The sequence below is a fragment of the Alnus glutinosa genome, chromosome 1 (assembly GCF_958979055.1).
Source record: "Alnus glutinosa chromosome 1, dhAlnGlut1.1, whole genome shotgun sequence".
Classification (NCBI taxonomy): Eukaryota; Viridiplantae; Streptophyta; class Magnoliopsida; order Fagales; family Betulaceae; genus Alnus; species Alnus glutinosa.
The window spans coordinates 19850675-19875020 of record NC_084886.1 but is presented as its reverse complement, the minus strand read 5'-3'; the positions used below and the strand labels follow the sequence as shown (position 1 = coordinate 19875020).

Sequence of the window (24346 nt, the reverse complement as noted above, 5' to 3'; positions counted from 1 at the left end):
AACCATTACAAAGAACATAAAGAAAATACATAAAACAGATAACCCATAAATACAAAAGTAGTAAAACAAACAACATACACACAACACTGGTCAGTTAGGAGTTGCCGACGCCGCCACAAACTGCCACCATCCGCCAATAGCAAAGGTGGGGGAAGGATAGTGGGTGAAATGTGGCCTCCACGTGTCGGCGAGTGAGATTCACTCATTGGCATGTGTAATCTACGCTCTATTGAGGAGAGTTCCAAGTGGATTGCAGCTAGTCTCGATGGAGGCAGGAGACAACAGGGACCACGGTGGAGAGGCTCGTGTCATCCTGAATCTGATTGAGGAGCGTAGATCTAGCTCCTAAAAACTCAACTTAAGTTCCTAACCAAACGCGACAAAGGACACGGTGGAAAAAGGAGGTGGCCGATGTGGGCTGTGATGTTGGTAGAGAAAGCTAATATAAGGCCTCCATTGAGGCAAGTGGGGCTAAAGTAAACTCTAGTAAGATAGGGGCCTCAAAAAGGCGGTAGTTGAGGAAAAAGGAGGAGGGGAGGAGAAGATAGAGAAGAGGGTGAGGAGGGGGAGGGAAGCACCGAGCTTCCTTCCTCCCATGGAGTTTGGTTTTTGATGCGGTTCAGAGGATGGAGGTTTGGGAGAGACGATGAGCAGGAGAAAAGTTTGAGAATTTCGTCCTATTTTATTATCCTTAATTAGTGGAGAAGATACTAGGTCAGGAATGAATTAGGTTTAATATTATTTATACATAAAATAAAAAAACCGGTTACCGGTTATTAACTGGTTTTTTAAAATGCTATAACTGGTAACCGCAACTAAGTACCCGGTTATTTAGTTATTCAGTTGCGGTTATTTTTCGGTTTTTCAGTTTCTCAGTTTTCCTGACTAGCAGTTGTTGGCTGTTATTAGCAGTTATTGGTTATTTTCGGTTAATAATCGCTCCGTTTATACACCTTTATTATATAGTTATCTGGTTATTCAATTGTAGTTATGCGGTTAACAACTAATAACTGCTCCGTTTATATACCTCCATTAGCCCGTACATTAATGATGACCACCTATATCAATAATTTTTCATGGTATGTTGCGCTATTTAATTTTTTTTTTGTTCAGTGAAATTGTTTCATAATTAATTAAAGGGTAAATTAAAATAAATTTTTGAATAAATGCGCCATTTGAGATGACTCTCTGAAATTTAAGAAATTGTATTTAACTGTCTAGTTTTTTTGCGAATTTCAATTGAATCCTTTGTGTGTCTTCCGTTCAATAAAGTGAGACTTTCGTTAAGCCAAACCAGCAATTTTTCACAAATTCAGTGACACATCATTTAACACATCAGCAGAATTTTATGAAATCAATACCACGTGTCAAGCTTCTAGCTTCGCACGTTACCCCCAAACATGCGAAGTAAACCCAAAAAGCACCTGAAATTTTTATTATGAAAATCAAAGAAAGGAATAAAAATCTCTTAAAATGCTAAAAGGATGTTATGGGCCATGTTGAATGCCCCGAAGTGAGGAAAGCTTGGCCCATAAAAAAAAGTCAGAAAGCGCGTTGTTTTCTGTTGGGCCGACACCCTGATTAAGCCCAGTGAGATCTTGATCTGCTCAGCAGTGGCACTGGCAATTTGAGTTCCAAACGCTCAGCTCGGACGCACTCGCTCTGAGAAATGGATCCGAGCTCCACAGGCCGCCGGAGCCGCAAGACCCGGCCCAAGCCAGACCTCTACTCCACCGTCGTCATCCACGGCGACGAAGACTCCAGCTCCGAATCCGAGCACGAACAGAACGAACAGAAAAAGCGAAGCAAAGCACAAACACGAGAGCAACAAGAAGAAGACCTTTACGCCACAATGGTGTACAAGGACGACGACGACGACGACGAAGACGACTCCTCTCTCCCCCCACTCCTCAAACGCCTCCCCAAGGACTTCGGCGGCGGAGACCCAATCGACGACGACGACGACGACAAGGCCGATTTCAGCACAATGATCGTCAAGAACGATCGCACTCGCACTCGCCCCCGCAACCTGTCTTCTCCGTCTTCCTACTCCCCGTCGAAGTCCCAGAGCTCGCCGCTCTCGGAGTACAAGCCCGCGAGACCCGGGAATAGAATGGGCGGTGGTGATGACGGCGATGACGATGAGGTTGATGGTGATGGCGAGGGGTTTTCGACGAGCGGGACCGTGTTGAGGAGGATTGGTGGTGGTAGTGGTAAAGGGATGGGGGATTCGACTATGGGGCGCGCCGTGGCGAGTATGCAAGCGGTAGGGGACTTTGGGTTTGGGAATCAGAGGAAGGGGAGCGGGTCGTCGCAGGGCGGCGGCGAGGAGGGTCGGCATCCCATGATGACGAAGATGTCAACGAGTTCGATTCCGGAGAGTCTTACCCGGGAAGATCCTACTACTAAGTACGAATTGCTCAATGAGCTTGGTAGGTGTTGTAAAGTTTGAGTTTAATCCTTATTGGATATTGGATGAGAGTTTTTGTTGGTTTTGGTATTTACGGTATTTAATTCTACTATTTTGATGCGTATTTTTATGAATAATTGGAGTCGATTGTGGGATTATGTTGCATTTAGTTGATTTAGGGGAGTTTTGTGTGGTTATGTTATTGTGCTGAGTGAGGTTGCTTTTGGGGATTGCAGGGAAAGGTTCATATGGGGCTGTTTACAAAGCTAGGGATATAAAAACTTCGGAGCTGGTTGCTATCAAAGTAATATCATTATGTGAAGGGGTGTGTTTCCTTTTGCCTTTTCTCGCGTTTCTTTTTTCTCTTGGTTTGAATTTGAAATTTTTGAAGTGAATTATGATGTTTTCCATGTTTAGGAGGAGGGATATGAAGAAATTCGTGGTGAGATTGAGATGTTACAGCAATGTAGTCATCCAAATGTTGTGCGCTACCTTGGAAGCTACCAAGGAGAGGAGTATCTTTGGGTAAGAAACATAGAGTTTGATCGATTTACTTGTGAAACAAGTTGCATCGATTTTTTAAGCTTATGATTAGTATTTTGAATATCTTGGCAGATAGTGATGGAATACTGTGGGGGTGGAAGTGTTGCTGACTTGATGAACATTACCGAGGAGCCTTTGGAGGAGTATCAAATAGCATATATCTGTAGGGAGGCATTGAAGGTATGGTTGACTCTAACTTGTTTGAAGTTGGAATAATTATTGAGAATAAACAATTTAAAATATTATGCCTACAGAAAACTGTGCTAAGTTTTGTGCATGAGAACTTTAAGTCTGACTATCCTTGGCTTCTATGTGCTTTATACTTAATATGTTGTTTGAACCTTTTGTTTTAATTATTTATTCATATTCTTATTATATGTAGGGCCTTGCTTATTTGCACTCAATTTTCAAAGTCCATAGAGATATTAAGGGTGGAAATATTTTGTTAACTGAACAAGGAGATGTCAAGCTGGGTGAGTAAACTTCATATACTATTAGCCAACTTCATGTCTATTTATGTGGAACAAACAGTCGTGACATTGTGATTGACGAAACCTAAGTTTCATTCTTGTTTGATGTTGTTGACACTTTTGTTTTATTATACATGAAAACCTTGTTGGCATAGCCAAGTTATTGTAGTATGTTGCTCTAGGTCTTGTGCTTATCTCAGTCTAGCATAGCAAGATAACCATGGTGTCAATAATCTTTTCTAAGCTGGTTGCTATCAAAGTTCATGTTGTTATGAGGGTTTCTAAATTTTATTCTACCTGTGGTCTTTTCTGATCCCTTCTTTTGTTGAGTACTGTATTCATTTCAATCATGTCATCTGACCTAAATAAGGCACACACATGAAAAAATATTCAGATGGTAAAAGATTTATACATTTATGTGATTACCTATACCTATAAAGTGATGCAAAGGGCGAGACATGAATTTTATTTTAATTTATTTAGGTCTTATTAGTTAACTGGGATATTCGTATTTAGTTTATGCTTATTTAATTTTCAAGAGGCAAAGATATTTTTGGTAATTGAATAAATGAGTGTTGCCCTAGATTGTTTTGGATAGGTCAATAAATGGGCATTGCCGTATATTGTTTTTGGTAAGTGGGCTTTCCCCTAGATTTAGGGTTAGGCTTTAGTCAGTGTGTCTATTTATGTGTGATTTGTATTCCAAAGGAGGCAGACTTTGATGGAATAAAAATGTGAATTGATTCTCCTCTTTGTCATAATTTCACCGTGTATTTTTTGTGATTATTGATTGTCCTGCATCATAAAGATATTGTACTAGTGCATATTACTTGTCCAAATACCCGTGTGCAATCTCGGAACCTTGTCACTGTGTCCTAAGTTTGACAAGTCAGACACTTAGACACATGCCTACACCCAACACTTATAGATAAACATAAAGAACGGAAATTAAGTATTCTTGTTTGGATGGAAGATTTGGATGAACAAGTGATGGTAAACATAGAGATGAGTAAGAGAGAATGAAAAGGATTTGGAAATAATTGGATGGGGAACAATTTTTTTTTATAGAAAAATTTGCCTTTTTGCTATTTCAAAATTGGACTGGAAACTAAATTTTCTTATGCAAATGCCTAGAAAATGAGATTCTTTATCTATTTTGGTTTTAAATATTAGAACTTAAATTTAAATGTTGCTTTTGCTTTTAGGAGCACACTGATTCATAATTCAGACAAATTTTGAAATATGAGCAGGTGATTTTGGGGTTGCAGCGCAGCTCACAAGAACCATGTCAAAGCGCAACACGGTACAATATTTGTTTGGCTTAAATGTAGATTGTGTTGCTGACTCAACTATTTAATTTTTCTTTTTCCCCCTGCGATGCTACCTTTAAACTTTTGCTCTATGGGCCAGAAGTTGCTAGTAGTTTACTTGTGGATTCTTGGTGATGCTTGATGATTTGGCATCCCTAGATTAAGAGACTCAGAGACTCAGATAAATGTATAGGCAAGGTTCTATGATAAACATGAGCACTTGTTTATAGGTCCCCAATATTAAGCCACATATACTCACTCTCTCCCCGTCACTCTCCAAGTCGGCAAAGTAAAAGTAAAACTAGAAAAAAAGAGTAAAGTTAAATCGTCTCAATAGTCGATTTCATTGGACGGAATCTAGAAAAATTGCAATTCGTGGTTGAGGAAATTTTCTGATATTTTTCCTTTGATAATGAACCGCTCTTGAGGTCTGCCATTCTGATTTATCCCAACTAATGTGCCCTAAAATGGTCGGTTTATGGCATTAGTTGTGCCGGTGGGATTAAATTTTCAACATGACTCGGGTTGGCTGTTGCGAAAACCAACTTTTCTTTGATCAGATTTAGTTCTGCAGGGTCGTTTAAAAATTTCATTTCTTTAGGTTTTCTGGTTTCTCTTATGCAAGTGTCTGCTCTCACTTTCAAAATCCTCTTTCAATCTCTCGGTCTTTTTTCCTCGGCCTTTCTTCTCCCTTTATCTCTGTCACCGTCCTATTCTTACAGTCGATGAACATCCCTCTTTATGCCTACATTGTACTCCACCTCTAGTTCCAAGCGACTCTGGCGGTTTTCTAATCAGATCGGCATGAATGGGAAAATGCTCAGATTAGATTTGATCTTTGCCCACCAAAGAAGAAAAGCTTCAAACTGCCCTCGAGCACTTGGAGAATACTTTTCAACAAAATGTTTAACCTATAAAGAGATTACAAAGGATTCATTTTTTTTTTTCTTGTAAATTTTGAAAAGATTGACCTGTTTACAATAAATCGAAATCTGTAGAACTTAATGGCTATGTTCGGTTCCAAACAAAATGGCATGAGAAGTCACAAACATTTATGTGATTTCTCAATGAACAGACAGAGAATAGCGAAATCAACGATTCTTGAGGGCAGTTCGAGCATTCGGAGAAAACTTTTCAACAAATAGAGAATAGCGAAAAGTCACAAACTTTTCTGTCGGAGGAAAAATATCAGAAAATTTCCTCAACGGCGATTTGGAATTTTTTGGGTTGCGTATGATGAAATCAACGATGAATGATGGGATTGCACGATTAAACTTTTTTTTTTTGACCTGGAGAGTGACGTGGAGAGAGTTAGTATATGTGGCTTAATATTGGGACTTGTCAAATGTCAAGTCCAAAGTGTATTTTTGACATTGACTAAGCAACCCGGACACGTGTCGTTATATAATTAGTGCTGATTGTATATGAGGGCTTTGCCCTTTTTTTTTACTATAAAACTTATTATTCATAAAAAAAAATATAATTGGTGCTAACATGTCAAGTTAACGGATTCTGTTAACTTTTATGACGGTAGGGACCAAATTTTTTTTTTTTTTGGCTTACCCTAGGAAGTGATTAATCACTTTTTAAACTTTAGGAAACTATTTGTCACAACCCCAAATCAAAGGGACCAAAAATGCATTTTTCCCAAATATTTATTATACTATACAATTCAAGTAAATAGTGACAAATTGAATAGGGTGACATCTACAACATATGGATTTTGCATCAACTTGCACATGACTCAAATGTATATATATATATTGATAAGTAATAAAAATATATTAACAAAGCGTAAGGCGCCCCTAAGTACACATGTAGTATATACAGGAACAACCAAACCATACCAAAAAAAGAAAGAAAACCAACAAACCCGCTAGACCCTAAAACCCTAAAACCTAAGAGGCATTCAACATTACATCATGTGAGCCTTACCTTTCCAACGCCGAGAGGGTGCGCTTGCATCGCCGTAGTTAATGAAGCTGTTTAGTCTTTTGGCGCGCAACCATAGTTTTCCGATGGAACTCCTCATCAATGGCATCTAGGATTTCTAAGGATGGATCCTCGCCCTCATCACCATCCAGTGCCCAATCTAAGGGCATGTCGGGATGTAAAACACCCAAAGGGTAAGGGGATTCTCCATCTTCCCCATACCAAAACTCATCGCCTTGATCCCATACTATGCTCTCCCCATTCAGGCCAAAGCCTACTGCCACTTTTGAGACTGAATCAAACCATTAAACTCGGAATCCTCATCCTTTTCAACGTTAGGAGAGCTGCAACCACCCAAAAGGGAAGGAGTCCCTACCACCCCAACTTCCTTAGCAACAAGAGTCGATGACGACGCGATCGACACTTTAGGCGGGAGAGTGGGTTGCATTGACCGATTGAGAAACCCCCTTTGAAGAAATCCCCTCGCCGGAGAAGATTGCTTAACAACAGCCTTCATGGATTGGAAATTGACTTATTGGGATCCTCCACCTTAGAGCACTGCAAAGACTTGGTCTCACTGACAATATCTATCCTCATTGCACATGACTCAAATATGAAAACCACTTTCGATGTTACCATTGGTATCTATCAAAGTTGCCCTCCATGAAAAGTAAGTCAACTTTGTTAAGATGCCATTATTGCCAGCCAACTTGGTAGGGACATCAGACTACTCCAATTAACAAATGTCATATTGAAGTTTTTGATTGAAGAGTCCCCATATGAAGAAAGCTCTTTCTATGTATCTTGACAAATTGGCCAATACAGGAGCTGTTTGACATTTCAAGCTCAATCTTGCAGGCTTTGACAGTACAATTGACTCTGAGAAAGTCAGTTACCTCTATCTAGAAAATATTGTCGTCGTGACATTACCATTAACAAGCTGAAGATACATTTGGAAAATAAATTTGGGAAAGTGATAGAAGAGAAACCTATCATATGACCTAACCAGCCAAAGATTGAAAGTCTTGATATTGCTGATCTGAAAAAAATTTCTTTGTAAATATACTTTTAACTTATTTTTTAGGCCAAACCTCACCTCCAGACGAGCTGCAACAAGGATCTTGGAGGCTCATCCTCCTCTGAAATCCCCATATTTGCTATGTTGGGGGCTTACCTTTGGGTTTTTGGGGCCTCACTTTGTATTTGGGTTGTCCTTTGTTTTTGTGGGCTAGCTGAGCTGTTCCTCTGTATATTTCCTGTGTACTTAGGGCGCTTTACGCTTTTTTAATAAAATCTTCTTACTTATCAAAAAAAAAATCCCCATATTTGCTACAAGTTAAAAGAAAAAAAATTAAAAAATTTACACTTTTTTTTTTTTTAGCAAAAGTCATAAGGTGGTGAAAATTCAATACTTTTCCTCCACAAGGACTACAGAACCAAAGAAGATGATATCTTTTAGTGGTACATTGATAAGACACTGCTTTTGAAGCCTCTCCAGTCTTGGGGAGTTTCTGGCTGGAAAAAGATTTTTCTTTTAATTTTTAATTTTTATGGCGACTGTTATCTTCCTAACAGAAGCTGACATTTAAGTCAATGAAAGTAATTGATAAAGAAATATTATCTGTCTAACCATCTCATCTTGGGATAAGTAATCTGATTTTTCAAAAGCTGCCTTTTATTAAATATATCTAATATTTGTTCCACTGAAAGACTTAATGATTTGCATCTATCTCAATGTTTTACTGTTGGTGTTCTGATTCTTTTTTTCTTCTTAATGTTTTTCAACTGTTGCAAATTGATAGGTTCCTTGGTGGTTATTGCCACTATTTTAATCTCAGTACTGTGACTTTTGGTGATAATTTATTTGCGCTTGATACTTGGAAATTCTTTTTGATTATCTTTTATATTTTTCTCAGTTCATTGGCACTCCACACTGGATGGCTCCAGAAGTTATTCAAGAAAGTCGCTACGATGGAAAGGTTCATATGCTTGACCTCAGTGGATTTAATTTTCTTTTGAGCCTCTCTACTAATATCTGCCCATTATCCTGCCTTCTCTCTCTCAGGGATTACTTACCTTTTTAACAAAATGTTGAAACACCTTCAAATATAGTGAAAATTTATTAAAAATCCTTGGGGGCCGCAGAGAAATCATACTAGAAATAAAAGCAAAATTTGCATTGTTAGCTGCCACATAAATATAAAGTTGATGTGTATTATTGAAAGCAGGAAGGCAATTGCTTTTTGAGGAAAGAGTTCTGTTATTTATTTTTAGTCAAGCAACATATACCTATTGTTGCATGTAATTTTTGGGAGCCATTACAAGCTTTTTTCCCGTGATTCAATATTTTGCCCTAGTGGCGAGGGAAAAAAAAATTGTACTTATTGTAAAAGTAAGGAGCACATGGATAACACTCAAAAAAGAAAAAAAAAGAATTTATTAAATTCATGCACATGCAAAAGCAAGTGGAAAAAATTAGTAAATCCTAATTTGCATGAGAGCTTGTAAAAAACATTTAATATCAGAATGGGTTCAATTAATTTCATCTCGTATATGTCTATGGAAAGTCATTGGCTCCGTTTTGTTAAATTTTTGTTTTCTGACTTTTATTTTCTCTTCTCAAAACAAAAACATTAACAAACAATCCAAATACAAAATGTTCCTAAAAACTTAAAAACAGTTTTTACCTTTATGTAACATCAGAATACTTTTTCAAACCAGAAACAAAAAATACCCTTAAAAACACATTAACAAACAGAGCCATTGATTGTTAGAAGATGCCTTTGCATAAAAAGATGTTATTGCATAGTCATGACGCCAAATGTTGAAAGAATTGTAAAAGAATCTAAAAGTTGGGATGAGAACGATAGTAATTTGGAATGGTGCTTCTTTACTTACTAAAAAAAAAAAGAGAAGAAAAATGGAAGCCAGGGAAAGTTCCTTTGATTGAATACTACACCTTGAATAGTAAACTTATTCAAATTCAGGTGTTTGGTAACATTTTTGGTTTAATTGTCCGCAACTTTTACTGTTTGTGATGTATAATTGCTCTAATCCACCTTGTGGTCACTCTTAACTTCATGGTACAATTTTATCTTCCTTGATCCAGGTGGATGTATGGGCTCTTGGTGTGTCTGCAGTTGAAATGGCTGAGGTATATCTTCTAAATGCATATGTTATTCAATGATTGCATGGAAAAATATGAAAGCTCAGCTATCTTTTAAAGTTTTACTTAAAAGCTGCTTGCACGTGGACTTTTTTTTTTTTCTTCGCAGGGGGGGGGGAATCTGAGTTGCCAAAGTTGTCCTGCTCTTGTTTAGATGGGATTCATTTCCCACCTGGTTGGGAGTTCTGATAAGCCTTAGGAAGTAATTTTTTAGTCTTGGGTTGATTAGTGGATTTGCATCACCATTCAATTTCCAGTATATTTTAAACAAAGAATTATGGTATTTGCTCATGTGCGATTTATTTATTTATTATTTTTTGCGTTGAATGACATTTTTCTTTTATTCTTCTGTACAAGTCATGTTTCTTGTTATCTCGTAATCCTTTATCTCTTTCCATCTATTTTTCAGGGGCTTCCTCCAAGATCGACAGTACATCCGATGAGGGTTAGTGCATGATTTTTTTTTTAATTATTATTATTTTTTTTTGATAAGTAATGATAGTATTATTGAAAGCGTAAGGCGCCCCTACGTACACTAGAAGTATACAACAGGAAACACCTAACTAGAAAGCGAAAAAGAAGTAAGAAATTCAGCAAAGCTGATAGATAAAGGGTACAAATAAGCCATCGACCAGACATACAAAGTATGGAGAAACAACTCTAGCACCTCCTCAAGGGAGCTTTCTAGATTCTCAAAACACCTAAGGTTTCTTTCTCTCCAAATACACCAAAAAAGGCAAATAGGCACCATCTTCCAAGAAGTAGCGCTCCCAGATCTCCCAGACTTCCACCAACAAGCAACTAAGTCAAGCACACTCCTAGGCATGACTCACGCAATCCCAAAGCGTGAGAAAATGTTGTTCCATAGAGCTGAGGCCAGATCGCAATGCAGAAGAATATGGTCCACTGATTCCCCATCCCGCTTGCAAAGACAGCATCTATCCACAATAATTAAGTTCCTCTTCCTAAGATTGTCCAAGGTCAAAATTCTGCCTAGAGCTGCAGACCAAGTGAAGAAAGCTGCCCTCGGGAGAGCCTGAGACCGCCACACACACTTCCATGGGAACCGAGTACCTCCAGCACACATCATAGAACCAAGAAATGACTTCACCCTGAACACACCTTTCTTGGATGGGACCCATTTAAGACAATCTGCCCTCTCCATATTCACCTTGGTGGAGCCCAGCATCTGGAAGAAAGAGGCAAAAACATCGACTTCCCAATCATGAGCCTCTCTAATAAAGCTCACGTTCCATTGAATGGACCCGCCCAAACTCTCTAAATTATCAGCCACTGACGCATCCTTCACCCGAGCAATGCCAAAGAGATCAGGGAACACTTCTTTCAGAATCGAATCTCCACACCACAAGTCATGCCAAAATCTGATCCTACTCCCTTCCCCCACCTCAAATCTAAGGAGTTTGGAGAATTTCTCCCAACCTTTCCTTATAAACTTCCACAACCCTACTCCAAACGCCCCAGCAACCTCTCGGGAGCACCACCCACCCCACAAACTTCCATACTTGGAGTCCACCGCGACTCTCCACCAAGCATCCCTATCCATGCCATATCGCCATAACCATTTGCCTAGCAATGCGCGATTAAACTGAACCAACTTCCTAATGCCAAGCCCCCCATTCGAAATTGGAGTACAAACCTTCTCCCAACTCACCAAGTGGTATTTAAAAGCTTCACCCATGCCACCCCAAAGAAAATCTCGTTGCAACTTCTCAATGCGAGAAGCAACACTCACCGGAATAGGGAATAGAGACATGTAGTACGTAGGTAAGTTAGAGAGCGTACTCTTGATAAGGGTCACTCTCCCTCCCTTAGAGAGGTATAACCTTTTCCAACTAGCCAACCGTTTTTCAACCTTCTCAATAACTCCATCCCAAATACGAGTAGACTTGTAAGGAGCCCCCAATGGAAGACCCAAATACATCACAGGCAAATAAGCAACTTCACACTCTAAAATGTCGGCTAACCTACCCACATTATCGACATTCCCCACTGGAATAATGCTGGATTTGGCCAAATTAACCTTAAGCCCCGAGACAGCCTCGAATAAGAGCAAGAGAACTCGCAAAGACCGAATCTTTGAGGAGCTAGCATCACAGAAAATCAATGTGTCATCAGCGAACAAAAGATGGGAAAAAGAAGCATCACCCACTCTGAAACCATCCAACACACCCCCACTCACTGCCGCAGTAATCATGCGACTCAGCGTCTCCATAACAAACACAAACAAAAGGGGAGACAAAGGATCTCCTTGCCTTAGGCCTCGAGAGCTGCTGAAAAAGCCATATGGTGAGCCATTAACAAGCACCGAGAACTTAGCAGAAGAAATGCACCGAGCTATCCACGAACACCATTTACCCCCAAAGCCGGATCTCCTCAACATATACAACAGAAAATCCCAATTAACGTGATCATAAGCTTTTTCTAAATCCATTTTGCAAATGACTCCCGGCTCCCTTGATATAATACGACTATCAAGGCATTCATTCGCAATAAGGATTGGATCAAGAATCTGCCTTCCTTTGATGAAAGCACTCTGGGATTTGGAGATAACCTTGTCCATAACCGTCTTCAATCTGTTGGCCAAGACTTTAGCAATAATCTTGTAGATACCTCCTACAAGGCTAATGGGCCAGAAATCTTTGAGAGACAAAGCTCCTGGAGTCTTAGGAATAAGAGAAATAAAAGAAGCATTTAAACTCTTCTCAAAAACTTCTCTAGCATGAAACTCAGAAAAAACCTCCATAATGTCCAAGCGCACCACACTATACTCTATGTCTCTTTATTTGTCTCTGTGGAATAGGTTTGTTACATAGTGATTCATTCTGATTACTTTTATGATGCATTCAGTGCTTTCAATATAAGGTACAGTTAAAATAGCGCAGGACATCTTGTGAAAAAAATGCAATATTGAGAGGGTATCCCAAAAATTATTTGTAGCAAAGTTGCTAATCTTCTGTGGCGTCTGGAAGGGCATCCTAGAATCTGGTGCATACCATGTTTGGAAGGGTAGGGGTCCAAGGCCTTCTGGTTTGTCTACAATTTTGTCAGATGTGTAAATAATTCTTCCTTTGACGCTAATAGGAAAAAGACTTCGACTTCAGAAACTATCTAATAATGTCATAAACTCAATGAGACACTAGTAAAACTCTTAAGGATTTCTCTAGAACTCTAGACCTAGCTTAAATAACATATACTAAAAGAAAGTTCTGTGCAGGGCTTGACAGATACTTCCAGTTCTGTCACTGTGCAGAACTCTTATTACTCTCAAACCAAAGACCCCAACTTAAAACTGATTTCATGCTAGAGGCCTTTTTTATTTTTTATTTTTTATTTTTTATTTATAAGTATTTAATGCTAGACGCCTGGTGACTTAATGTTCAAAATCTGGTAAGACTTGTCTCTATCTGATGTCATATGTGGGCCCTACATATTTAAAACTTCTGATCAATTTTTGAGCTTTATTATGTGCTCATTCTAGACCATTTTCTTGAAGAGCATCTAAAGCAATTTTGAAGAATTAGATGTAGTGTTGGAGTGGAATCCATGTGTATGATGTCCTGTGGGTAAACGAAGGTTCATGGTGTTATAAGGTTTGTCAGTTTGTAGTGCACTGATGGAGTCATTCCTGCATTGCTATACATTCTAGGTTACTGGAAACAGATTCTATATGGTTTCTCCCCTTTCTCCCCTTTATAGCTCCTTTAATTACTTACTGTCAGTATTATGATCTTAACAGTTTAGGAATAACGTTGTATTCTAACTTGCTTGTTGATGCATGTTTAATATTAAGCATGATTCAGTGTTAAAAAAGTGATGAGGAAATATTTGACTTATATATTTATTTTTGATAGGTTTTATTCATGATATCCATTGAGCCAGCTCCGATGCTTGAGGATAAAGAAAAATGGTTCGTTATTAAGTCCATTACATCCACTTATTCAAATCACAGTTTGTGAGTGGTAACTTAGAAGTAGCCGTTGTTTCAGCTACCTGGTATCAAGATGCTTTGATTACAATTCAAAGAGTTAGGCAAGAGCAACAATTTTCCAATGTGCTAGAGCGTAAAGTGCTCTTTTGTCTATCTTTCCTTTAAACTTGTTAGGCACTCATCAGTCGTACAATCCTTTTACTATCATCTCTTGATCTCTCCTTCCCTTCAAATGTGTCTATATGCTCATCTGTATTTACATTATACCCTCAAATCTACTTTCATGAAGGTACAGTTTCATTTTTATATGGTCTACCTTTCTATTGAACCTTTCAGTTCATAAAGTACCTACTCCCACTGCCCCAAAATAAGTTCCTTGCTTTCCCTTTTAGACTGTACCAAAATAAGTTTCAACATTCAAAAAGTTAAAGACTGTTTATATCTAAATCTTGCCACTAAAAAAGAAAAGAAAAAGAAAAGAAAAGAAAAGAAAATTCACTAAAGGTGAAGCCCACGTTTGGGCATTTTAGAAGACTACTTATTCTGCTTCATTAAACATTGTGCCATTTCAAACTAGGATATTAAACTTTACATGGTTGCTACAACATTAAAGGGTCATATCACTGATGTCCTGAGCCTGCCAAGTGAAAATTACCAGTGCTTGAATTCAAAATTACTGGGACAAGTGTACAGCTGTTAGTTCCATTGTGGTGTAACTAATCGTTAACTCTTGAGAGAATATATATTCAACCACTGCTATTACTAGTTTCAGCCTTGGCTAAGCTGGGTGGTTTGGATTCTATGGGTTGGCCTAATAGTTGCGTTTGTTCCAGGAATGTTAGAAAGGTCAGGATACACAGACACACAAACACAAACACAGAGAGAGCACGGTTGTCCTCTCCTACTGCAATGTAGAGAAGAGTTCTTATAGGGCGTCACTGGGATCTCTTTTCTGGACATATCTTGAAAAGGGGTATGTTTGGCAAAGCCTTTTCCCATTTTATTTTTCCTGGAATAGTAATAAGAATTGATTGATGTGATATAAAGGTGAAATGAGTTTTGAATTTTTTATGAGAGAAAAGTAAAGAAAGTTGTTTGTTGATGTGAAGAAAGAAGTTTGACTTTTTTTGGGAGAAATGGAAAAAAGATGGGATAAATGCTTGCCAAACACACCTTCTAGTTTGAAACTGTCCAAAATTTTGAGAACATATTTCGTATTTGAACCTCATCTATTGTGGGTCTAGGTGACTGTCATGAGTAGATTTTTTTTTTTAAATCTTTTTCATATTCACAAATTGGGTCCGTAACCAAGAGTTCTAAAGCCCTGCACGAAATTACTAACCCAATCCCAACCTGAATTAATTCAGAAATGTTCTTAAGTCATTCCTTGTGGAGGTAGCTGTTAAACAAACCAAGTTATAAGCCTATAATAACCCTTGAGGTGTGGGTGTAATAAAATTGGCAAGCTTAACTAACATGGAAAACTTGAGCAATACAAGCTTACGGTGGTTCTTTTAAGTTCTGCTTGAACTCTTGCGAGCGGAAGTTTCTGAATTCATGGTGGTTCTTTCAACTTTTGTTGCATTTATACCCAACTCTTTCTGTTCTTTGTTACGACATTCCTCACGTTAACCATGATAAATATCCTATCTATGATATTCTAACATAAGTTCTCTCTTTTGGCAGGTCCCTTGTGTTCCATGATTTTGTTGCAAAGAGCCTAACAAAAGAACCTCGTCAACGCCCTACTGCATCTGAGATGTTGAAAGTACGTTAATTAGCATCTCTATTTGTAAAATAATACACATTTAGAAAAAAATTTATGCTATAAATTTATATGCTACACGTCTTGTCTCTTTAAGGCCTTATTTGAAATAATGCTAGAAGTCCAGTATTTACTCAGCTGCATCAGTAATCTAGATATTGTTTAAAATTGTTTTCTGTTTTGTCATGCACATGTGTCTTGTTCCATTTTGATAATACTACTTTTTTTATGAATAAAATTATTGAAGAAGAACAGAAGCTCGAGTACACGAAATGTATACAAGAGAAGCGACCACCCTAATGGGGTCGAAAATCTAAAAAGTTAACAAAATCTACAAGATTAGAAGAGGAGAAATTAGGAACAAAAGTAATTGTCCAATCTAAAAAGGAGCTCAAGAAAGAGGCTTTTAATTCCAGCACATTAAACTTGCAGTCATCCAAAGACATCTATTTCTTTTTCTCCAAATGCTCTACATAAGTAAAGAAAGGATGACTTTCCAAATGGCCCTTTTGATTGTCAATGTCCTTGCGTCTTCCAACATTGAAGTAACTCTAGAATATTTTTTTTTGATAAGTAAGAAGATTTTATTAAAAAAAGCGTAAAGCGCCCTAAGTACAAAGGAAGTATACAGAGGAACCACCCAGCTAGCCCACAAAAACAAAGGAAAGCTAAAAGACAAAGAAAAGCCCCAAAAACCCAAAAAACAAAGGTAAGCCCCCAACAAACACCTAAGAAGCAAAAGAAGCACCCCAAAACCGCAAGAAACCCAAAAGAACTCACAAAAAAGGTAAGCCCTCAACAGACACCCAAGAAACAAAGGAAGCTCCCCAAATACAATAACAACCCCTACCAAGCACCCAAACCTGCCCTGAAAGCCCTTATAACTCTAGAATATTGCCCGGCATGACCCATGAGAATCCAAAAAGACTGAGAACCAAATGCCATAGCTCACTAGTAAATTCGCAATGGATCAAAAGGTGGTTTACGGTCTCCTCGCTCTTCTTACAAAGACAACACCAGTTGACAAGTGTAAGTCCCTGCCTCCTAAGGTTGTCAATCATAAGGATTTTATCCAAAGCTGTCATCCATGTGAAGAAAGCATACGAGATGGAGGCTTCACCTTCCAAACGCTTTACGAGATGGAGGCTTCACCTTCCAAACACTCTTCCAAGAAAAAAGTGAAGCTCTTATGGGTTGGAAGTTTTTTTTTTGATAGGTAAGAAAAGATTTATTAAAAAAGCGTAAAGGCGCCCCTTGGTACATAGGAAGTATACATAAGAAACACCAAAAGCTAACCCGCAACAACTGATAGAAAATGGAAAAAGAACCCCAAAACCCAAGAAAGAATGCCCAAAACAACCCACAAAAGAGCCCAACCAGATATATTACTTGAGTCGTATGGAAGAGTTTTACAAATTTCAGTGGGAGCTGGTTATTGTAGGCTCTATGGTGTGATCTATTTACGACTAGAAAAAAAAAATTGATCTAGCATTTCAAGCATCATTTATAGGCTAATGTTCCATAGAGTTTGGGAATCTAATACATTTCTTTTTGCTTTTAAGCATTGATGATTAAAAAATTGTCAGAAATTTTCTTAGAGATCTTTATACACAATGTTTTTTAATTTTAATTGCTGATTATAATTTTAGAAAGGGAGAAAAAGCTATGCAGACTTGAGTTTTAATATAGGCCTCAACACACCTAATGTTTTTAAGCACTTTCTTTTTCTTTAAAAATTGATTGCTTTTGGTTAACCTTGATGCATATGTCATTAAACATCCTTTCATTCTGACTTGAGTTATCTCTTCTGTGTTTAAAACATAGCACAAATTCATTGAGAAATGCAAATATGGACCTTCTGCAATGTCACCAAAGATTGAAAAGTCAAGGCAAATTAGGGCCTCCATGGCTCTGCAAGCACAAAGTCTTCCAACTTTAGCAGGAGATGATGTATGTTGACATTTATTCATCTTTTGCAGTCTCTCCCTCAATCCCTCCATCCTTCTCTTCCTCCTTTCCTTCTTTGCCCCCTGGTCCCAATGGGATGTCTCTTTTCAGTAGAAATATTTTTATCTTGTTTTGACTGTTGATAATTTGAAACAGCCACTACTATCTCCAAATCTGAATCAGGAATATGGAGATACTGTTCCATCAAGGCCTTATAATATTGGGCTTCAAGTTGCAAATGAAGTGCATGCAAATAGCACTTTGAGGAAGCAGCACATATCTGATGGTGTAAAACTGGATGGGGAAGGTATGCATGTCTTACATATTATGTGATTGGTTGGACTTGAATTCTTGTAGGAGAACATCTTCTAGCCTGTGGTTCTGTTAAGGTTCAAGCAGTGTAGACTAATTTCCGTCACAATATCTTCAGAAAAATAAGTGGCTCATTGATTTTATGCAGTTGAATATTCATGGTAATGAACATCACTATCAACTTGAACCTGACCATTTATTTAAATGTAACCTACTTCATAAATTAAAGTTGAACAATCTATTAATGTGTCTTTGAGCGCTCCTCAAAGTCACTAATCTTTAAAGAAAATCCTCAAATGAACTAAAACCGAATTTGGTGATTGGAACATTCCGAAACTGCTTTTCTAAGAGTAGTGGAAAATCCCAATTGATGTTTTGATTGCATGCTTTAACTGACTTTTCTGATTGCATGCTTTAATTTGGTCATCGGTTGTACTTATCAAAAAAAAAAAAAAAAAAAAGGGTCATCGGTTGTTAATAATTGCTAGTCTGCTATATGATGGTAAATCAATAATATGTCTAGGCATAACATAGGACATCCCAAAGCGATTGAAAAGAACACTCTAAATAGCGGAAGCCACATCACATAAGAGATTGGAGAAGAAACCTTAGACCAAATCATTAGGTGATATTTGAACTCTTCACCTAACCCACCCTACAAGAAATCCTGCTGGATCTTCTCAATACGGTTAGCAACACTCACTGGAATAGGGAAGAAAGACATGTAATACTTGGGCATATTAGCAAGAGTACTCTTGATGAGAGTAACCCTTCCACCCTTGGACAAATACGTCTTTTCCAACTGGCCAACCGATTTTCTACTTTGTCAATAACGCCGTCCCAAATATGCTTAGCCTTATAGGAGGCCCCCAGTGGTAAGCCAAGATACTTGACCAGCAAAGAGGAAACCCGACACCCTAGGATTTTGGCCAACCTTCCCACCTGAGTAACATTCCCGACAAGAACCAATTTTGTCTTGGCCAAATTCACCTTTAAGCCTGATGTTGCTTCAAAGCACAGGAATAAGCTCCGCATATGACGCAAATGAGCAGGAAGAGCATTACATAAGATTAAAGTATCATCCGCAAACATGAGATGGGAGAATGAAGTATTGCCCACTGAGAACCCATCCAACAACCCCCCACTAACCGCATCAGAAATCATTCTTCCAGAGCCTCCCTCTCAAAAACAAACCGCAGGGGGGATAAATGATCTCATTTCCTCAACCCAAGGGAACTACTAAAGAAGCTTGTCGGAGTGCCGTTTACCAAAATCGAAAAGCGCACTAAGGAGATGCATTGGGTTATCCACGAGCACAATTTTCCTTCAAAGCCACACTGCCTCAGCAAATACAATAAAAAATCCCAATTCACATGATCATAGACTTTCTCCAAATCCATTTTAGCCAAATCTGAGCCTACTATCATGGCATTCATTGGCAATAAGAACCGGATCAAGAATCTTCCTACCTCTAATGAAGGCACTCTAGGACTTAGAGATGATCTTCTCCATTACCATCCTAAGCATGTTAGCTAAAGTCTTGGCAATAATTTTGTAAATTCCCCCCACAAGACTAATCGGACGGAAGTTCTTGAGATCGATAGCCCTTGGAATCTTCAGAATAAGCGAAATAAACGAAGCATTGAGACTCTTCTCAAACTTACCTCTAGCATGAAAATCACTAAAAACCTTCATAATATCCACTCTCAGCACATCCCAGCAAGCTTGGAAGAACACCATAGAGAAACCGTCAGGGCCCGGCGCCTTGTCACCAACCATCACTTTCACAACCTTACTCATTTCCTCTCCAAAATCTCTCTCCAACCAACAAGCCTTGGACTCCAAAATGGAGTCAAAGGAAAGACTATCCTGACAGCCTCCAACAACACTACTTTGTAAATAACTTTTGATAGAACTGGCCAATGTGCTTGTTGATCTCTGCTTGATTAGAAGAGAGTCTACCGCAAATCAACAAGGAGTCTATAGAATTATACCTTCTATTAGAGTTAGCAATGGAGTGAAAAACTTTAGTGCACTTATCCCCCTCCTTTAACCACAACACCCTTGATTTCTGCCGCCAACTCACCTCCTCCATGAGAGAAGAACTTTCAAGTTCACTAATAACTTCTGCCTTCTTGGTTATCTCCTCCGCGCCTAAGGCCCTCCCTTCTTCAATGACATCAAAGACCCATAATTCTTCTAGAAGATACCACTTTTTCCTTTCGACGTTGCCAAACACCTACTCATTCCATTTCTTCAAATCAAGTTTCAAAGCCTTGAGTTTACGTGCTAAGACAGAACTAGGCATACCTTGGAAATGGTACAAATCCCACCATTGTTTCACCTAGCCCACAAAACCTTCCACCTTTTGCCACATGTTTTCAAATTTGAAGGGCCTATTCCCCCTTAGAGCATCACCACAGTCATAAAGAATGGGGAAATGATCCGAACAAAGGTGGGGGAGCCTTTATTGGGACACACCTGGAAACAACTCCTCCCACTCCGGAAAGATAAAGAATCTATCAATCCTGGACCACCCGGGGGGATTGCGAGAAATCGACCATGTATAAACACCACCCCCAAGGGGAAGGTCCATCAGACCTTGAAGAAATAAAATAAAAAAACTCCATTATGGCAGAACATAAACGAGACGCACCCGATCTTTCACTGTGAAAGCGAGTGACATTAAAATCCTCCCCAATACACCAAGGCAAGTTTCACCAACTGAGCAAGCCAGCCAGTTCATCCCATAAAGGCCTTCTATCCCTATCCGAATTAGGGCCATAAACACCTGCAAAGGCCCATGTGGAATGATCAGCAACGTTCCTGAAGGAAACAACCAAGGTGTAGACCCTCGCACTCAACAACCTTCTCCACTACCCTTTTATCCCACATCATCAAGATACCTCCTGAAGCCCCACTGGAATCCAAACAACACCAATCCACATGACTACAACCCCATAATTTGCGCACAGTACTACGCGACATAGCATCAAGCTTGGTTTCTTGAAGGCAAACAAAGTCCACCTTCCAATTCCTAAGCAAATCCCTAACTTTCAAACATTTAGTCCCCTCATTCAACTCTCTCACGTTCTAGGAAAGAATCCTTGGCTTTATAAAAACACCGGACATGCCCTCACCTTTCCTTTACAGACTAGAGCACTCACCTGTAGCATTGTAGTTAACTGAACACTCCAAATTCTTGAGCTCCCTTCTAACTTCCGAATCACGTTTGGAGAAGGCAGCCATCGCCTCGAGCTGGCGTTCCTCTTCAAGAATGCCAAGAGGGCCAAAAGCATCCTTATGTCCCTCACACGAGATCCCCACAATGGGATAAATAGCCTTTGCACACTGCACAACCCAATTGGAGTGTCCTGGTTCACCCACCGAACATGGAGAATAAGAGTCCAAAGGAGAAAGTAGACCACCTTCTCCAACCCTATCACTCTCAACCTCAAGGCACACATCCCTATCAAACTCATCCCCAAGGCCCAATAAACCAGCACAACCTTCCTCTTCAAAAATTGGATCCTCCTCTTGAGACGGAGCCAAAACAGGGTGCAGCCCAGGAGATATGTTACAGGGGGCAAGAGCAGCAAAACCTACCTTTCTGGCGAGCCCAGCTTTTCCCCACTATCTGGCACCACAGAGGTTGAAGAGGACTCCCCCAACTCAAACTCAGCCCGGAGATCTTTGATAGGGTGATGTTTTCTTTTCCTCTCTTGATGAGGACATAATCCATAAAATGGTAAAAAAATCCCCCCCCCCCCCCCCCCCCCCCCCCCCTAAAAAAGAAAAGAAAAGAGAATGTCGATGCTTCATGGATTGTACTTGGAAACCTGTTTCAGAATTCATATGACTGACTACTTATTGGTATCTTTAATCTTTCGATGCTTCGATGCGCATTGTAGTCCGTCAACCTATAAAACCTGATGTAAACTTGTCTAGCAGCCCATCGTAACATATGTCTTACATACTTTATTTCCATGGAATCTGGTGGAAATGATCATCCCATCTTCTTTTTGTTTTGTATTTACATTTTTGGATTACTTGAACATCTTTTTTAACTGTTATGTGGAGTTAATACAATTTATAGAATGACAATTAAGTTTTTTTTTTTTTTATCTTTTTCTTTTGAGAAAGGAAATCCTCAATAATTGCTATATGGCTTGTGCGTATTAAAGAGCCAGGAGGTTGTAACATCCTGTTAAATGATACTGCTTGTACCTAGTCACTATGTTTTCCGATGCACATGAATTTTATATATGACAGGTAACTTTGACACTGTGATAATTCATGGTGGAGATGAGATAGAAAAGACAGTCACTCAACCACAAGTTTCTGATACTAAAGAACCCTCACCTGCTCTTGAACATGTTGAAAGCCTTTCTGTTCCTGCTGCAGAAGGCAAATCAACTGCATCCCGGTACTTCCCTCACTCTTTATATCTGATGTTCATTTAGGCGCCTAAACCCCACCCCCACCTCTCCCCACCCCCCTTTTCTCCCTCCTTTATTTAAATTGATTTTCAGTCTGTTACAGAAGGGATTATTTTATGGTATATAGATATGCAGCGAGTATTTCTGCAAATCTTTTCAAAGTTGATTTCAATTTTCTAAAATCAGAAATGGTTGTTTTCCAATATATGGTTGCAAACTGATTTTTCAAATTTCCAAAAATGACGTTATTTTGTAGTTTACTGGGTTAAGCAAATGCTCGTGATACATCTCTCTGCTTAACTGTCACCCTTTCATGTCAAGTCTTATCTAGCACTTAAATTATGATATTGTTGCCAATTTAAAAAGTCTGTTTTTGAAACTTCTCACCAAAATTATGGGGATCATTTATCAGGGTGGAGAATATAAGAGGTGTTGGAGAATCAAATTCTGTTACACTGACCATACAAGAATCTCCTTACTCTGTATCTAGCTCCACTGAGCAGAACCTTAAGACTAAAGGTATTTCTCAGGCAGAGCTTGGAGGTGGCAGTGGTATAAGCCATAGCACATTGAAGAATGATACTGTTAGCCGGAAAGCTTTTGCATTGCAAGACAAGGTAGTAGTTCAAAATTTTATATGCTAAAAACTGCTTTAGAAGAAGCAATGGAAAGTCAGTCAACTTTATTTTATGATATGAATCTAATGAGATTATAAATCTTGGACCAGTTTGTGGAGATTCAGTTATTGTGAACAGTTGATTGGATTATTTGCTGATAAAAATCGGGACCATGGGTAGCATAGAATTTTTTGCCTTGAGATTTTGGATTGCTCACCGTTCTTTCATGTTCTCATATCATTTGCTTGGCAAATAACTTACTTCTCATGTTATTGGACACTGCTCTTTTGTTTGTTTGCCTATTTGAATAGGCTTGTTTTCGCTCCTTTTAGAGCCTTTAGAAATGCTTATTGCTGTGTCTGCAAACTGGGCTTGCTAACCTAGGATTCAATGTCATTGCAGCTTTGGTCCATATATGCAGCTGGCAATACAGTACCAATTCCATTCTTGAGGGCAACGGATATATCCCCTATTGCTCTTTTGTCAGACAACGTGCTTGGAGGCATGCAGCGGGATAATAGTGGAACTGTATGCGTGGAGGCATTGCAGGAGCTCTTTACTGGTGGTGATGGACAGTCTAAAAAGGGTCGGAGAGGACAAAATGAGGTTACCTCTCTCTCTCTCTCTCTCTCTGCCGTTTTGATATAAGTTTCTTATCCACTTGATGTGCTGCAGATGCCCCTACCTCCCAGTGTTTACCAAAGGCTCACTTCAAGTTCTACACTAATGAATTTGGCACAGGCTTTAGCATACCACAAAATGTATGGCTTCTCTTTTCCAACTATATTTTCTTGCTGATGACTTGCAGAATCTTCTTTTTTCTAGTGACTTCTGGCAGAACAATCATGCATTCAATTTCTACTTGTGCCATCATAAGATTTTTGACTACATATGGTTATTAGTTCTTTACCTTTGCATGTGGAGCCTATAGCTCAAGAGTATTAGAGCACGCTTCCACATGTTTCCATGCCACTTTTTCTGAATTTCTTCACTGGAATTAAAGCAGACGAGTTAAATGGCTGCTTGTCTTGTTGGGCTACTGTTGCTTAAATTAAATTTTTTATGCGGCCATTCATTGCAGGTGTTATGAAGATATGCCACTTCAGGAAATGCAAGCAACACAGGAGCAGCAGACCATTCAAAATCTTTGTGATACACTTCGAACTATTCTGCGGTTGTAGATAGGGCAAATACTGCTGCCACTTCAGTAATTTCTGATTTGTTTCTACATCTATCTAGTTTTATGGTTTGTTTATTGTTAGTACAAGTGGCAGAGCCAGGATTTTGGTTTAGGGGGGCAAGGTTTTTTTTTTTTTTTTTGATAAATGAAAAAAAAACTATAGTTAATAAAAATTTAATTAAAATTATTAAAAAAAATATAGCTAATGCAATATTGTGAGCCCCCACATGATTCTGTAACTTTTCTTTCTTTTTCCAATTTTTAAACCCTTCAGTAACAAACGAGTTTCCTCCTGCTTGACGTTCA

The 24346-nt window shown here is 38.8% G+C and overlaps 1 protein-coding gene across 2 annotated transcripts; it reads left to right on the top strand.

The window, feature by feature from the left end:
* The first annotated feature begins 1621 nt into the window (after positions 1 to 1621).
* Positions 1622 to 24346, top strand: LOC133876409 (serine/threonine-protein kinase 1-like). 2 transcript variants are annotated; one of them, XM_062314700.1, is made up of 18 exons: positions 1622 to 2432; positions 2647 to 2735; positions 2828 to 2935; positions 3026 to 3133; positions 3336 to 3426; positions 4674 to 4726; positions 8582 to 8644; positions 9775 to 9819; positions 10241 to 10276; positions 13704 to 13759; positions 15467 to 15548; positions 17370 to 17495; positions 17676 to 17799; positions 22077 to 22230; positions 22656 to 22860; positions 23263 to 23466; positions 23536 to 23621; positions 23942 to 24346. In XM_062314700.1, the coding sequence occupies exons 1-18, from the start codon at positions 1670 to 1672 to the stop codon at positions 24039 to 24041; spliced, it is 2493 nt and encodes an 830-aa protein (XP_062170684.1). In that variant the 5' UTR covers positions 1622 to 1669; the 3' UTR covers positions 24042 to 24346. The 2 variants fall into 2 exon arrangements, with proteins under 2 accessions (XP_062170684.1, XP_062170678.1); XM_062314694.1 differs by having other exon boundaries at positions 17649 to 17799.

Coding starts and splice junctions, on each gene's coding strand:
- LOC133876409 (XM_062314694.1), top strand. CDS start 1,670: ATGGATCCGAGCTCCACAGGCCGCCGGAGCCGCAAGACCCGGCCCAAG. Junction 2,736..2,827: donor TAATATCATTATGTGAAGGG/GTGTGTTTCCTT, acceptor TTCCATGTTTAG/GAGGAGGGATATGAAGAAAT. Junction 22,861..23,262: donor CTTTTGCATTGCAAGACAAG/GTAGTAGTTCAA, acceptor ATGTCATTGCAG/CTTTGGTCCATATATGCAGC.